Source organism: Indicator indicator, chromosome 35 (genome assembly GCF_027791375.1).
Source record: "Indicator indicator isolate 239-I01 chromosome 35, UM_Iind_1.1, whole genome shotgun sequence".
In the NCBI taxonomy this organism is placed as follows: Eukaryota; Metazoa; Chordata; class Aves; order Piciformes; family Indicatoridae; genus Indicator; species Indicator indicator.
Window position 1 is genome coordinate 595,167 of NC_072044.1, and position 12,605 is coordinate 607,771.

The 12,605-nt window shown below is 54.6% G+C and overlaps 1 protein-coding gene across 1 annotated transcript; it reads left to right on the top strand.

The window, feature by feature from the left end:
- The first annotated feature begins 877 nt into the window (after positions 1-877).
- PIM1 (Pim-1 proto-oncogene, serine/threonine kinase) lies at positions 878-4,498 on the top strand. Its single transcript, XM_054395801.1, has 6 exons — positions 878-978; positions 1,066-1,172; positions 1,271-1,321; positions 1,928-2,294; positions 3,025-3,201; positions 3,626-4,498. The coding sequence occupies exons 1-6, from the start codon at positions 906-908 to the stop codon at positions 3,781-3,783; spliced, it is 933 nt and encodes a 310-aa protein (XP_054251776.1). The 5' UTR covers positions 878-905; the 3' UTR covers positions 3,784-4,498.
- Positions 4,499-12,605: the final 8,107 nt, after the last annotated feature.

A 12,605-nucleotide genomic window follows, 5' to 3' on the forward strand; every position in this document is an offset into this window, starting at 1 on the left:
GGTTTGCCCGTGATGAAGTAACAGGGGGAACGGGCAGGACAGGATCCGGGGGATGCCGAACACCACCGGGAAGTTGGGAGATTGCGGGAAAAAAAAAACAAACCAAAAACAACTCCTACAGCGAACAAACTTAAGGGGAATTTTGGTGTGGATGTGCGAGGGTGAGGAGGTGCAGGACCGGTTCTGGCAGCGGGGATGCTCCAGCCGGTCGCGACGAGCTTGCAGATTGCCCATGATCGCAGTGAATCCGATCCTGGGGTGGGGGACAGACCAGGACTGAGCCTCTCCCCCAGCGCCCACCTTGCGCTCAGTTAACAAACGCGCGTTCTATGAGCCCTTAGCAACCGGGGAACGCGCTGGGACTGCGGGCAGGAACGGGACGGGACAGCGGGGCCGCACGGTAGCCAGCAGCTCGCCACTCCCCGTTATCCCCTTTTCTCGCCCCAAATCCCAGCGGGATGAAACCCCGCACCTCTCCCCCCGCCTCCCTCCTGCCTTTGGCGCCTTTTCCTTCCCGCCACGTCGTGGCCCGCCGCGGGCTCTGCCCCGTGCCGCTGTGCCCCCATTGGCTGTAGTGCCGCTGGGCGGCGCGGCGCGGTTGGGCCTGGCGAGCTGGTTCCGCCCTCCGGCGCCCCTGGGCCCGCCCCCGGCCGCCGCTACTCCCGGGGCCGGCCGGGCGACGCCGCCACACACGGGAGCTCAGCAGCGCGGGGAGTAGCCGCGCCGCGGCCGCTCCCTCCCCGCCCAGCTGCCGGCAAGCTACTGCCTTCCTCATCTCCTCCTCCCCGGGCTCCCCCGCCCGATCGCTGCCGCTCGGCAACCCGACCACCGGAACCGAGCCACCGGTGGCCGGTCCGGTTCGGGAGGTGCCGGGACCGGCCCCGAAATCGGGCGAGGGAGCCGGGATGCTGCTCTCTTCGTTGGCCCATCTACGTTCCGGGACCGGTGGAGAGCTACACAGCCCTAAACTACAACCAGGTACAGCCCGGTTTGGCTCGGCCAGGGTCGGTTCGGGAGACGGCTGCGGCTCTGGGCGAAGCCTTGACCGCCGGTTCTCGCCCGCAGGGAAGGAGAAGGAGCCGCTGGAGAAGCTATACCGTGTGGGCCCGGTGCTGGGGAGCGGCGGCTTCGGCACGGTTTATTCGGGTATCCGCCTTTCAGACAGCACCCCGGTAAGTGGCGGGGCTGGTTGTGGGGTGGAGGAGGAGGAGGGGGAGGCGGCGAGGCGGGCGGCGGCGTGCTCAGCCCCGCCGCTCCTCTTGGCTTGCAGGTGGCCATCAAACACGTGGCCCGGGAACGCATCTCCGAGTGGGGCGAGCTGGTGAGTAAGCGGGGACGCCGAGAGAAACCGGGGCATCATAGGGTAGGGATAAGCCGAGGTCCGGGAGGGTGGAAACCGGGACACTGCGGGGGAGCGGCTGTGGGGTCACGGGGGGACACGGAGCATTCCGGGCGGGGGCATGCCTAGCAGCGGCGGGCCTAAGAAGGGGGACACCGGAGCTTCCCCTTGGCTGGGGACGTGCCCAGCAACGGTGGGGCTGAGCCCGGTGGGGGGACACAGGCACATTTCCTGGGTGGGGGATGCCCAGGCACCGGTGGAACCAGGCAGGGGCTTACCCGGGTATTCCCTGGGTAGAGAAAAGCCCAGGCCCCGTGAAAACAGGCAGAGGGGATATCGGGGCATTCCCTGGGCGAAGGGATGCCCTTGCACCGGTGGAATCGGGCACGGGGGTGCCGGGACATTACCTGGGCAGGGAGATGCCCAGGCACCAGTGGAGCTAAGGAGGGAGGCATTACAGCACCCCCTGGGCGGGGATAGGATGCCCAAGCGCCAGTGAATTCGGACCAAGGGAGCATGGAGGCATCCCGGGCAGGGGGTCCCGGACCCCCGGCGCACGCTGACCGTCGCCGTGGGTTCTCCCCGCAGCCCAATGGCACCCGTGTGCCGATGGAAATCGTGCTGCTGAACCGAGTGGGCTCCAGTTTCCGCGGCGTCATCCACCTCCTGGACTGGTTTGAGCTGCCCGACAGCTTCGTGCTGGTCTTGGAGCGTCCGGAGTCATCTCAGGATCTCTTCGATTTCATCACGGAGCGGGGCTCGCTATCCGAGGAGCTGGCCCGGGGGCTGTTCCGGCAGGTGCTGGAGGCCGTGCGGCACTGCAACAACTGCGGCGTCCTGCACCGCGACATCAAGGACGAGAACATCATCGTCGACCTCGCCACCGGTGAGCTCAAGCTCATCGACTTCGGGTCCGGTACCTTCCTCAAGGACACGGTCTACACCGAATTTGACGGTGAGCCCACCCCTCGGGCTGCTGCTGCCGGTACCGAGAGCTGCAGGATGCAGCGTGGCTGGAGGAGGTTCCCCCTCTTTGCTTGGCGCGGAGGGGTGGGTAGGGGGTGTTGTGTGTATGTGTGTGTAGGGAAGGAGGGGCAGAATTAATTATTCAGCCCGTTGCCAAGTTGCTTCTTGGCGTGGGGTGGATGTTGTGAAACAGGAGCCGGCTCCTGGCCCTGCCCCGGGTTGCGGGGGGGAGGGTGGCGGTGAAAACAAACACCCGTGGGGTAGCAGAGCGGGGGGGGGGGCGGTTGCAAAACACCTATCCTGGCCGGCTTGTTTTGCTGGGGCTGCTCCGCTCCCCTTATTTGCCTTGGCTTATTATTTTTCGGCCAGGGTGGGTGGGGGCAAGGCGTGGTGGTTTTTTTTTTTTCCCCCCCACCCCACACCTCACCACCAGCCGTGGGCTTTGCTGTGTTGTGGTTTTTTTTCTTTTTTTCTTTTTTTTTTGCCGTGTAACGGTCGGGCCTTCCCCGGGCGCGTGCTGCCCTCTTCCGGCACCCAGGGCTTGGGTTTTACAACCCAAAGTTTGTAAACAAGAGTCACGTGCTGGCGAGAGGGGGGTGGCAGGTCACCATGTGTGTCCCCACCCTCCCTCCTTCCTGCCCGCCGCATCCCTGGGGACGCCCTAGTTGAGCGCTGAGGCTGCGGGAGCGGAGCCTGAGGCGCTGTGTCGATGCCCGCAGGGACGCGAGTGTACAGCCCGCCCGAGTGGGTCCGCTACCACCGCTACCATGGCCGCTCCGCCACCGTCTGGTCCCTGGGGGTGCTGCTCTACGACATGGTCTGCGGGGATGTCCCCTTCGAGCAGGACGAGGACATCATCCGCGGGCAGCTCCTATTCCGCCGCAGGCTGTCTCTAGGTGGGTGCTCAGCTTTGTGGTGTGAAAGGGCTGTTGGGAGGTGAGACTCCCATCGCATGAGTGTTGTCATCGTGGGGCAGTGGAGGAGGTTGATCACCCTTGGTTAAGCTGGAGGAGGTGGCATGTGAGGAGGATTATCTCCCCTAAGTGAGCTGGAGCGGGTGGTGCATGAGGAGGCTGATTCTCCATGGTTAAGCTGGAGGAGGTGGCATGCATCCTGTGCTCCTTCCAAATGGATACTCGATTGGGAAAGTTTGGATACTCGATTGGGAAAGTTTGGATACTCGATTGGGAAAGTTTGGATACTCGATTGGGAAAGTTTGGGCGCAACCCTGAGCTCACCCAGCACGGCCTGTGTGCAGATAATGGTACAAGGTGGACAAGAGCCTTCAACTGACAGGTGGTTTCTGGTTTCTCTCCCCAGAATGCCAGCACCTCATCAGGTGGTGTTTGTCCATGCGCCCCTCGGACAGACCGTCTTTAGAAGACATTTTCAACCACTCTTGGCTGCAAGACATTCACCTGCCCCAGGAGACAGCAGAGATCCACCTGCACAGTTTGATCCAGGAGGTTGGCAAGTAGCAGGCCCCATGCATCTCCTGGCCATAAGAAGCAAAGAACACCAGACTTCTTCCTCGGGACTGTAGCACTGAGCATCAGACAGTAACACTCCCATCTTGTCCTGGAGCTGAGCTGGAGACTGAGTCTTCAAGTACTGGTGGCCACTGTCCAGCCAGCTGTCCTGGACTCCATCTGACTGACCCTGTCTCATTCAATGTTTAGCCAGTAATTTTTCTGGGGGGAGGCGAAGGGTTGGTTCTGCTTTTGGAGGCTCCCAAGTGTCTTCCTGACCTGCTGAATTTGGGACCATGAGAGGATTTTGGAGACTTTGCTGCAAGAAGAACTTGAATGGGGGGAAACTGGCTGAGGGGGGTGGGCAGGTTCTGGGGCCCAATGGCTGTCTGTTCTCTGTTGTCACCGTGTTCGAGTGCCTTCAGTTGCGATTCTGGGCTGTGCTGGAGGAAATACTTGAATTTTCCTACACTGCTGCTTTTCCAAGACTCGCCTGGGTGTTTGGTTCCTTTTCCCTTTTGGGTCTGAAGAAAGACCCTCGGGAGCCAAGCAGGCGACACCTCTCCTCCCGTGCCTCCATCTCGCGTGGATCTTCTGGGCTTCTTTGCTTCCCTGTGCCCTCACGAATGCACAAACAATGCAAACCCAACAGAGCTGTAAATGTGTACAGAGCTCCTCAGGAGCAAAGCTTGATGTACAATTGTTAATAGCCATGGTGTTTTACCTTGAATTTTTGGTTTGGTTTGGTTTGGTTTTTTTTTTTATTTTTTAATTTATTTTCATGTATTTTTTTTATGACTTTTTTTTTTTTAAAGAATTCTAGCTGGTAGGATAACTTATTTATTTATTTATAATTCTGGTGGGTTTCCAACCCATGCCTTGCTTCTACAGCTGCTGATCTCCCTCCCCTCTTTTTACTTTTTTTTTTCCCCCCAATGTGGGTTTTGCCCCTTCCGTGTCTGTCCTGTGTCCCTTCCCAGGTCCATGGTGTTCCTGGCGGAGGTGTGGAGCGGCCTCTTGCTCCCCAGCTGGCTGTGTACATAGTTCTGGTTGCTGTTGGTCGTTGCCTCGCCTCAGTGCAGTTCTCAGTTTGCAGATGAGTTGGGTTGTTTTGTTTTGTTTTTTTTTTTTCCTTTGGCAAGGGGGAGGGTGGGGGAGGTCCCCGTTAGTGTCTTGTTTTGGGGAGCTGGGGATGGGGGGAGCTGGCCCAGGCTGTCTGCTCTGTTGAGTCTTTACATGTAACCAAGTGTATAGCCGGCGGGAACTTTGTTGGTTTGGCTCTTTTTTGTTGTTGGTTGGTTTTGTTTTTTTTTTTTTTTCCCTTTGTTCTGTTTGGGGTGGTATTTTTTTTTTCTTGTTGTTGTTAATAGTTAATATTGTACAGGGGAATTCAGAAATCTTATTTTTTTTATGCGGTTTTAAATAAAAACAAACCACTGGAAGTGATGGAGACCTCCCTTTTATTGTGGGGTGGGAAGAAAGATGCTGTGCAAGGTGGTGGCGACCACACAGTGGCTACTGCCAGGACCATTTAGTTTGTTTCTGGCCAAGGCTGACTCCAAACTGCCACCCAAAGGAAATCCCAGGAGCAGCCAACCGAAAGCACCATGGGGAAGGTTTGGATCCATCTCTCTGCAGGGTGTTTCCAAGCACTGACTGCTCCTGGCAGGTCTCCTGGGAGACATCAAAGGGGTGTGGGAGCTTTTTTCGTTTCCATTCATCCGCAGGCTGGTGTGGAGCATGTGCTGGGGACAGCGAGTAAACAAACATCAAAGGCACCTTACGAAAGGCCGGATGCTGTCAGCCAAATGACATACTGGGAAGGCAGATCCTGTTCCTCCGGCTCTGTTGGCGTGGAACACTTGTTGCATGCTGGGTGCTGGTGGGTGAAGGAAGCCACCAGCGTGCTGTCCCCACCTCCAGCTCAGCTGTGGGGAACGTGGAGTTGAGAGGAAGTCGATCTTCAGATTACCAGAAGTTGGTCACTAGCAGTCAGCAGCTGCAGTGCTTCCCTCCAGCCTTTGCCCTCTGAGCTGTCAAATTCCACGTCCCAGCTCTGCTGCGCTTTGGTTTCAAGGGTGTTGGGGTTTGGGCTTTCTTTGGTGTGGGATTTTTATTCTCTTTTTTGGGCTTTTTTTTTTTTTTTATTCTTGGTAATTTTTTTTAATCCGTTTTGTTCCTGCTTGACCTCATGGAGCATCTCTGCTGCAAGGAAGATTCAGATGGACAGCTGCTGGGCTGCCTTATCTAGATCAGGCTTTTCCCAGGAAAGGTTGGACCAGATAATCCTTGAGGTCCCTTCCAGCCTGGAGTTCTGTGATTCCCTTTCTGCAGGTTACTTCAAGCCCTTTGGCCAGATCTGACACAACAGGATTGTGTTTTCCTTGGCTTGTCCCAGGCTGACTTAAAATCCCCATGCCCAAGGAACTTCAGCTCACTGCAGCTTGCCAGCACTGCTCTCTGAGCTATGGAGGCTACCTGAGGGAACAAGGGTCTTGGAGCCACATCCCAGCCTCGTGGGGTGACTTGGTGTGCTGTGTCACTGCCGTGCCTCTGCCCTCAGCACCGAGCGTTTACTTGGTTTGTTTTGGGTCTTTCATTTCAATTTATTTTTTTGCTCAGCTGTATCTTTCATCTCCTCAGCCTGCTCTGAGCAGGAAGCGACGCTCCAAACGCCTTCAAAGTTTAGGCCTATTTTGAGATGTGGTTTTTGTATTTAACCTCCTCTTGTGCTGCCTTTTTTTTTTTTTTTTTTCCTCCCAGACCATCCGGGAAGCTGCTCTTACACGAAAGCAAACCTCCCTCAGCTCCTCGGGGGGCCACTGTCCCCCCCACACACACACCAACCAGAATGCTATCGGGGCTGCAGGCTGGGCCTTGCCCACCCTTCCCGTAAACGCTTGCTAACTGCTGCCCTGCTTCTTAGAAACCTCACCGCAGGTCCAGCACTGGGTTGCCTTGCTGATAGTCACTTTGTTTCCGCCTGCTGCTGCTGATCATTTTGTCCCCACTGGGTTTGGGCTGCAGGATACCCCCCCAGCAAGGTCCCACTGCCCCTGCTACCAGGGTGACTGGGTGCACCCAGGGGATGGGAGTTGGAAAGGGATCGATGTGTGTTGTCCCCTGTGCAACAGCCTTCCTGGACAGTAGCATCTTTGTGATGGTGGGACTTGAGGTCATAGAATCATAGAATGCAAAGGTTGGAGGTCTAGGCTGAGTTCTAACACTTCTTGCAAAGTAGGATCACCTAGAGCAGGTCACTCAGGAAAATGTCCAGGTGGGATTTTAAGTTCTCAAGAGAAGGAGACTCCACAACCTTTCTGGGCAGCCTGCTCCAGAGCTCCAGCACCCTCACAATGGAAAAGTTGTTTTTCTTTGGTGTTTTTCCAGCTGAAACAACTCCACAGCATTGAGAGCCACCTCTGCCATGGAGAAAAGACATGTTAGATGTATTGGAAGACCTGAAGATGGGCAGCTACAGCATCAGCTTCCATCCATGCTGTCCATTACCATTTCATCACGGCACAGAGACTGCACACAGGCTGGAGGAAAGGCAAAGGTCTTTTCACCCCTCGTTTCTCCTTGATGGGGGTGTGGATGTTCAGTTCCTTGAGGCCATCAGCTGTGATAGGAGATGATGAAAACACAGGAGTTATCCAGTGAGCAGCCTTGGGAGCCATCGTTTTTGTTTTCACAACACTTTAATGCTTCCTGATGCCATCAGGGGAAGCACCCTCATGTGGCTCAGGTGAGGAAAACGATGAAGCAGGACCAGGATGAGATTCCAGGATGTTGGACTCTAAGTACAATGAAGTCCTGTGGAAGACTGAGGACTTGCAGATGGCCAGCATGCCTCACACCCGTGGCTTCCTGCTAAGGCCCCTGGTACTGCAGAAAGGCCAAGGGAGCCTGGAGCCACAGCAAAGGGAACATTTACATTTTCCATGTCTTTTTCTGGGAATGGGAGATGAGCAACAGCCAGACATCTGCTGTGGCTGGAAAAATGCAGATGAGCACCAAGGAGAAAAGCCACCCAGGGAGCTGGGGCCAGGCTTGCCGCAGGGACCTGAAGAGCTGGAGCCTTGGAGGTGGCATCTTGCCCCACATCCCATCAGAAGGAAAACACCCAGCTGCCCCCGAGGCAGTGTCTGAAACCCTTTGGCCCTTCTTGGCACTGTGAGTCACAGGAGCTATTTTAAACACCTGCCTTAGGATGAGGTGAATTATCAGCAAACCAGGTGTCCCACGGCTCCAGCTCCCTGCTAATGAATCCCTCTGGAAGTTGGCCTCCAAATGCTTTTTGCCGACAGCCTGTGTGGCAATAGCATTACCTCCATGGGGCATGTGGGGAAACTGAGGCGCAGTCACCTAACTCGCTGGAAATCTTTTGTGGTGGAGCTTGGGTTTGCCTGCCTTTCCCTGCCCTGTTCCTCCTTAGATGCAGAAGAGCTCCCAGCTTCCAATCCTTGATGTCCTTGCTGAATGCAGAGGCCTCAGACTAGATGACCTTCGGAGGACCCTTCCAACTCAAACCATTCTCTGAGTCTCTATCCCAGTGTCCCTCAGACAGAGGATTTAGTCCTCCAGGAGCCAAAAGCAAAGCTCTGCACTGCTCTCAGTTTCACCTGGGGTGAAACATGTCCCTTCCCTGATCTCCTCTGGAAATTACCACCCCATGCTGTGATGGTGAGGGGGACCAGGTGCTGGTTTCAGGCACCTGGAGCCCTACTCAAGACCAGAGTCTCATGTTTTGGCGTTTATGTTCATCTTCCCCAGAGCGGGACCTGCAGTAACCCTTCCTCCACGACACATCGAAACTGCATCACTCAACCTGAGAGTTGGTGGGGGTTTTTGTGAGGAAAAAAAAAACACTTTATGAAGTGAAGGAAAAAAAAAAAAGAAAAGGCAAAGCAACCACAAAGGCTTTCCAGGGTGTAAAGCTGAGTCAATTTTAGCAACTTCAGCTAAAGAAACATGTTTTTAAAAGGGGAAATCGGAGTGTTCCTTTCATCCTTTTCCAAGCTTTTGGTCCCCTTCCTCCAGGGGAATATTTTTGTGTCCTTAATCACCGTGTTTATTACAGTTAGGAGGGGGTTAAGCGACCCGAAAAACGAAACAACAGCTCCTGTTTCAAACTGAAGCAGCCACTTCAGTCAACCTGAAATGACAGCCAGGCACGCGTCGGCACTTGAGAGGCAAGCGGGTTGCTGGGACTGAGATCTCACCCTGCTGCCAGAGCTGTGAGAAAAACAGAAGCAGTAAGATGTCATCTTGGGTCAGCCCCTGCTGAAAGTCTTCCATCTTCCTCCCCAAAACGGGCATGGCAGGGCTGGGCCCCTCCTGGCCACATGCATGCAGCCTTGTGAGTTATGGTACAGACCCTGATGGAAACTACCCCTGTGCTGCCAAGTGTGTGGCACAGATGGCAGCCTTCATCTCAGTGCCAGGCTACTACTTGTAGTAGCTTGCTCACTATAGCATCCCTGTGTGTGTGGAAGGTGCACAGAGATACATGGGGGTGTATAAATCCTCCTAAAGCACATAACTTTGCCTCAATTTATAGAACCATGGAGGTTGGAAAAGCCCTCTAAGATCACCAAGCCAACACCACCATGCCCACTAAACCGTGTCCCCAAGAGGCACACCTAAGGGTTTTTTAAACACCTCTAGGGATGGTGACTCTGCTACCTCCACCACTGGGCAGCCTGTTCCAGGCCTTGACCACTCTTTCTGTGAAGAAATTGTTCCTAATATCCAATCTAAACCTCCCCTGGCACAACCTGAGGCTGTTTTTCTCTCCTATCACTAGCTGCTTGGGAGGAGAAATCAACACCCATCTGACTCCAGCTTCCTCTCAGGATGGGTTTTCTCTTTTTGGGTGTGGGAAGAGCAGAGACAATGTGACACCTTCCCCTGCTAGGGTGGAGGGGTCACTCCTGTTTTTCTAGCTGGGTGTTTCCAAACAAAGTTTTTGATAAAGCAAATAAAGAAAGCATGAGAAGATGATGTGTGAATTGCCATGGAAAAGCTGGAGGGAAAACTCCAAGGAGTATCTATCCCTCAGGCTAAGAGGGAACAACAAAGCCACCCATCCTGCCTAGAAGGAGGAGGTGGCAGGGACCCAAAGGAGGCTTTGCATGTGTGGACAGATCATAGAATGGTCTGGGCCAGAAGAGATATCCAATCTAAATCTGCCCTTCTCCAGTTTGAAGCCTCTGCCCCTTGTCCTGTCCCTGCAGACCTTTGCAAAGTCTCTCTCCATCTTTCCTGTAGCCCGATTGAGGTTGCTATTAGGTCTCCCCAGAACCTTCTCTTCTCCAGGCTGAACACACCCCCAGCTCCCTCAGCCTGTCCTTGTAGCAGAGGTGCTCCAACCCCCTGATCATTTTCATGGCCCTCCTCTGGACCCTCTCCATCAGGTCCATGTCCTTCCTATATTGAGGGCTCCAGACTGCAACGCATCTTTTGATGCAGCCCAGGATGTGATTTGTCTTCTGGGCTGCAAGCTCACACTGCCTGCTCGTGTCCAGATGGAAGAACTCGCCAGTGTGCTCAGCCTGCCTGACACTGAGGGCTCCCACTCAGATGTGGGATGCTTTTAATTTCTCAGAGTTCACTGTTGTGTTATGGGATGAAGTAATTTGCAATAACTCTTTTTGTTGCACCTCATAGCCCACAGGTTTTCAACTCAGGGTGGAAAGAGTGGCATTCCCACCCAGGATAGACCAGCTCCTTTCTGGAAACTGCTAGTCCAGCACAGTATCTCTTGGTCCTAACAGTGGACTAGATAATCCTAAAGGTCTTTACCAACATAATTGATTCTATGATCCTCTGGCCAGCAGGACAGCCCTGCAGCTGGGTCCCTAAAGGCTCTATTTTTGCCAGCTCTTAAGTTTCCCTTCTCTGCTTTATCTTCATGATGGGAAAAGGAACTGAGCCCCCTCTCTCAGCTTTCGTTCTTGTTCATAATCGAAAGCTGTCAGAGAGCCTGGTCACGCTGCCAGAGATCCTGGGCTTGCTGCCACAGTCTTAGGCTTGCTTTGCCCACTGAAATGCCTCCGTGTCCCAGGAGAGCAGCTGATGGCAAGGGAAGGAGCAGCCACAGGTTAGATCAGGGCAAAGCAGGCAGGTGCCAGGCCCTGCAATGAGGCTGTGCCGCCCTCTGCTGTCAGCCCTGTCCGCCCGAAACACACCAAGTTTGCAGACCTGCGCCTGCTTTTTCATTTTTCTTATTTTTGAACGCTCCCAACCTTCCTGCGTCCTGAAAGGTTCTCCCAAGTCTCTCCCCAAGTGCTTAGCAGGAGCCATGATCCTGCCAAGCCAGGACCTGACCCTCGGGTGAGCCCTGTGTGTCCACCCTGTGTCAGTGTGAGCCGAAATTCCGCCCCCCCGACAATAACCAGGCTAGCGCAGTCTGGAAGCAAATGAAAAGCTGTATTTACAAAGCAGAATCTACAATCTACGATGAAATGCAATGAATATGTACAAATATACAAAATTCACAACATTTACAAAAATATACAATCAACAGAAAAGCACAACCATTCTCCCTTTGCTTCTCCCCAAAGGGGACCCTTCCCAAAGGGGCCTCCCTCTCCCAGGAGCTTCCCCCCAGACCCTCCTTGGACAGAAAGCAGAGTTAGTTAGAGCAGAAAGTTGTTAACTTAGCTGCCAAGGTCAGTGTGTGTTATCTTCAGCCAGAAGAGAAGAAGAAAACAGCAGCCAGACAGCCCAGCAACTGCCCCCACTGCCGAACGCAGAGTGTGCAGAGTGCCCACTTTGTTTTGGGTAATGGTTCTTAAACATTTCTATCTATCCAATGGAAGCGTTTAGAACAATCAGTATTTTGCCTTCTTACACCCAATAGTGACTTATTTACACTCTTTCACTTTCTCTGTTCTGAACTTTGCAAGGAAAAATTAAAAAGACAGTTTCAAACCATCACACACCCTAGCCAGGAGGCTGAGCTGGGGGTGACAATTATCCCTGTCCCCACGACCCCCAGGTCTGAGCCACCCCCAGGGATGCCCAGCTCCCCTCCCGACATCGTGCTGCTCTTTGAAGCAGGGAAAATTGAGGCACCTCATGAGGAACTGACTCGTGTGGGACACAGCCTGATCTTCGAGAGGCAGATGCAAATTCACCAGGGGCTATCACACGAACGGGAGGTCCCCAGGCACCTACAGCCCTGGGACAATGCTCCCAGCATCTCCACTGCTCTGTCCACACTTGACCACATCAAGTCCCCTTGGCTGCTGGCTGCCCTCATGGCAGGATTTCTTCTCAGGGCATGAGGGGGCTGGCAGCATCTTTAGGGCTGGGAGGTCCCATGTCACTTGGAAAATTTGTACTTTTTTGACACTAGTGGAGTTTTTTTCACCATCTGAGGGTGTTTTCCCCGGTTTAACCCCCTTCATTCATGGGGTGACCACTCGTGCCTCATGGGTTGCCCCAAAATGGCAGCTTCCCTCTCACCAGTTGTGGTTATGAGGGGACCCCGGCACTGGGGCTCTGCTGAGAGCTGGAAATGGCTTCAAATGACTTTGAAGCCTCGAGGGGACCGTAACAGCCGCGGGTGTCAGCAGAGCCACCCTTCGGCGGCACAGGAACACAGCCGAGCGCTGCCACCCTCAGCAAGTCCCCCCTGCCCCGCGGATAGTTCTGTCCGCGGCCTCTCTGTGGGCTGTTTAAATAGTTCTTCCCCGCCGTCTCCCGATGGTCTGGCCCAGGTGCTTGCTGGGCGTGTCCGCCCGTGTACCCCCGCAGCGTGAATAGTCTCTCCCGCTCCAGAGGGCAGTGTTTAGCCATCCTCATCCTCCACTTCTCAAGGT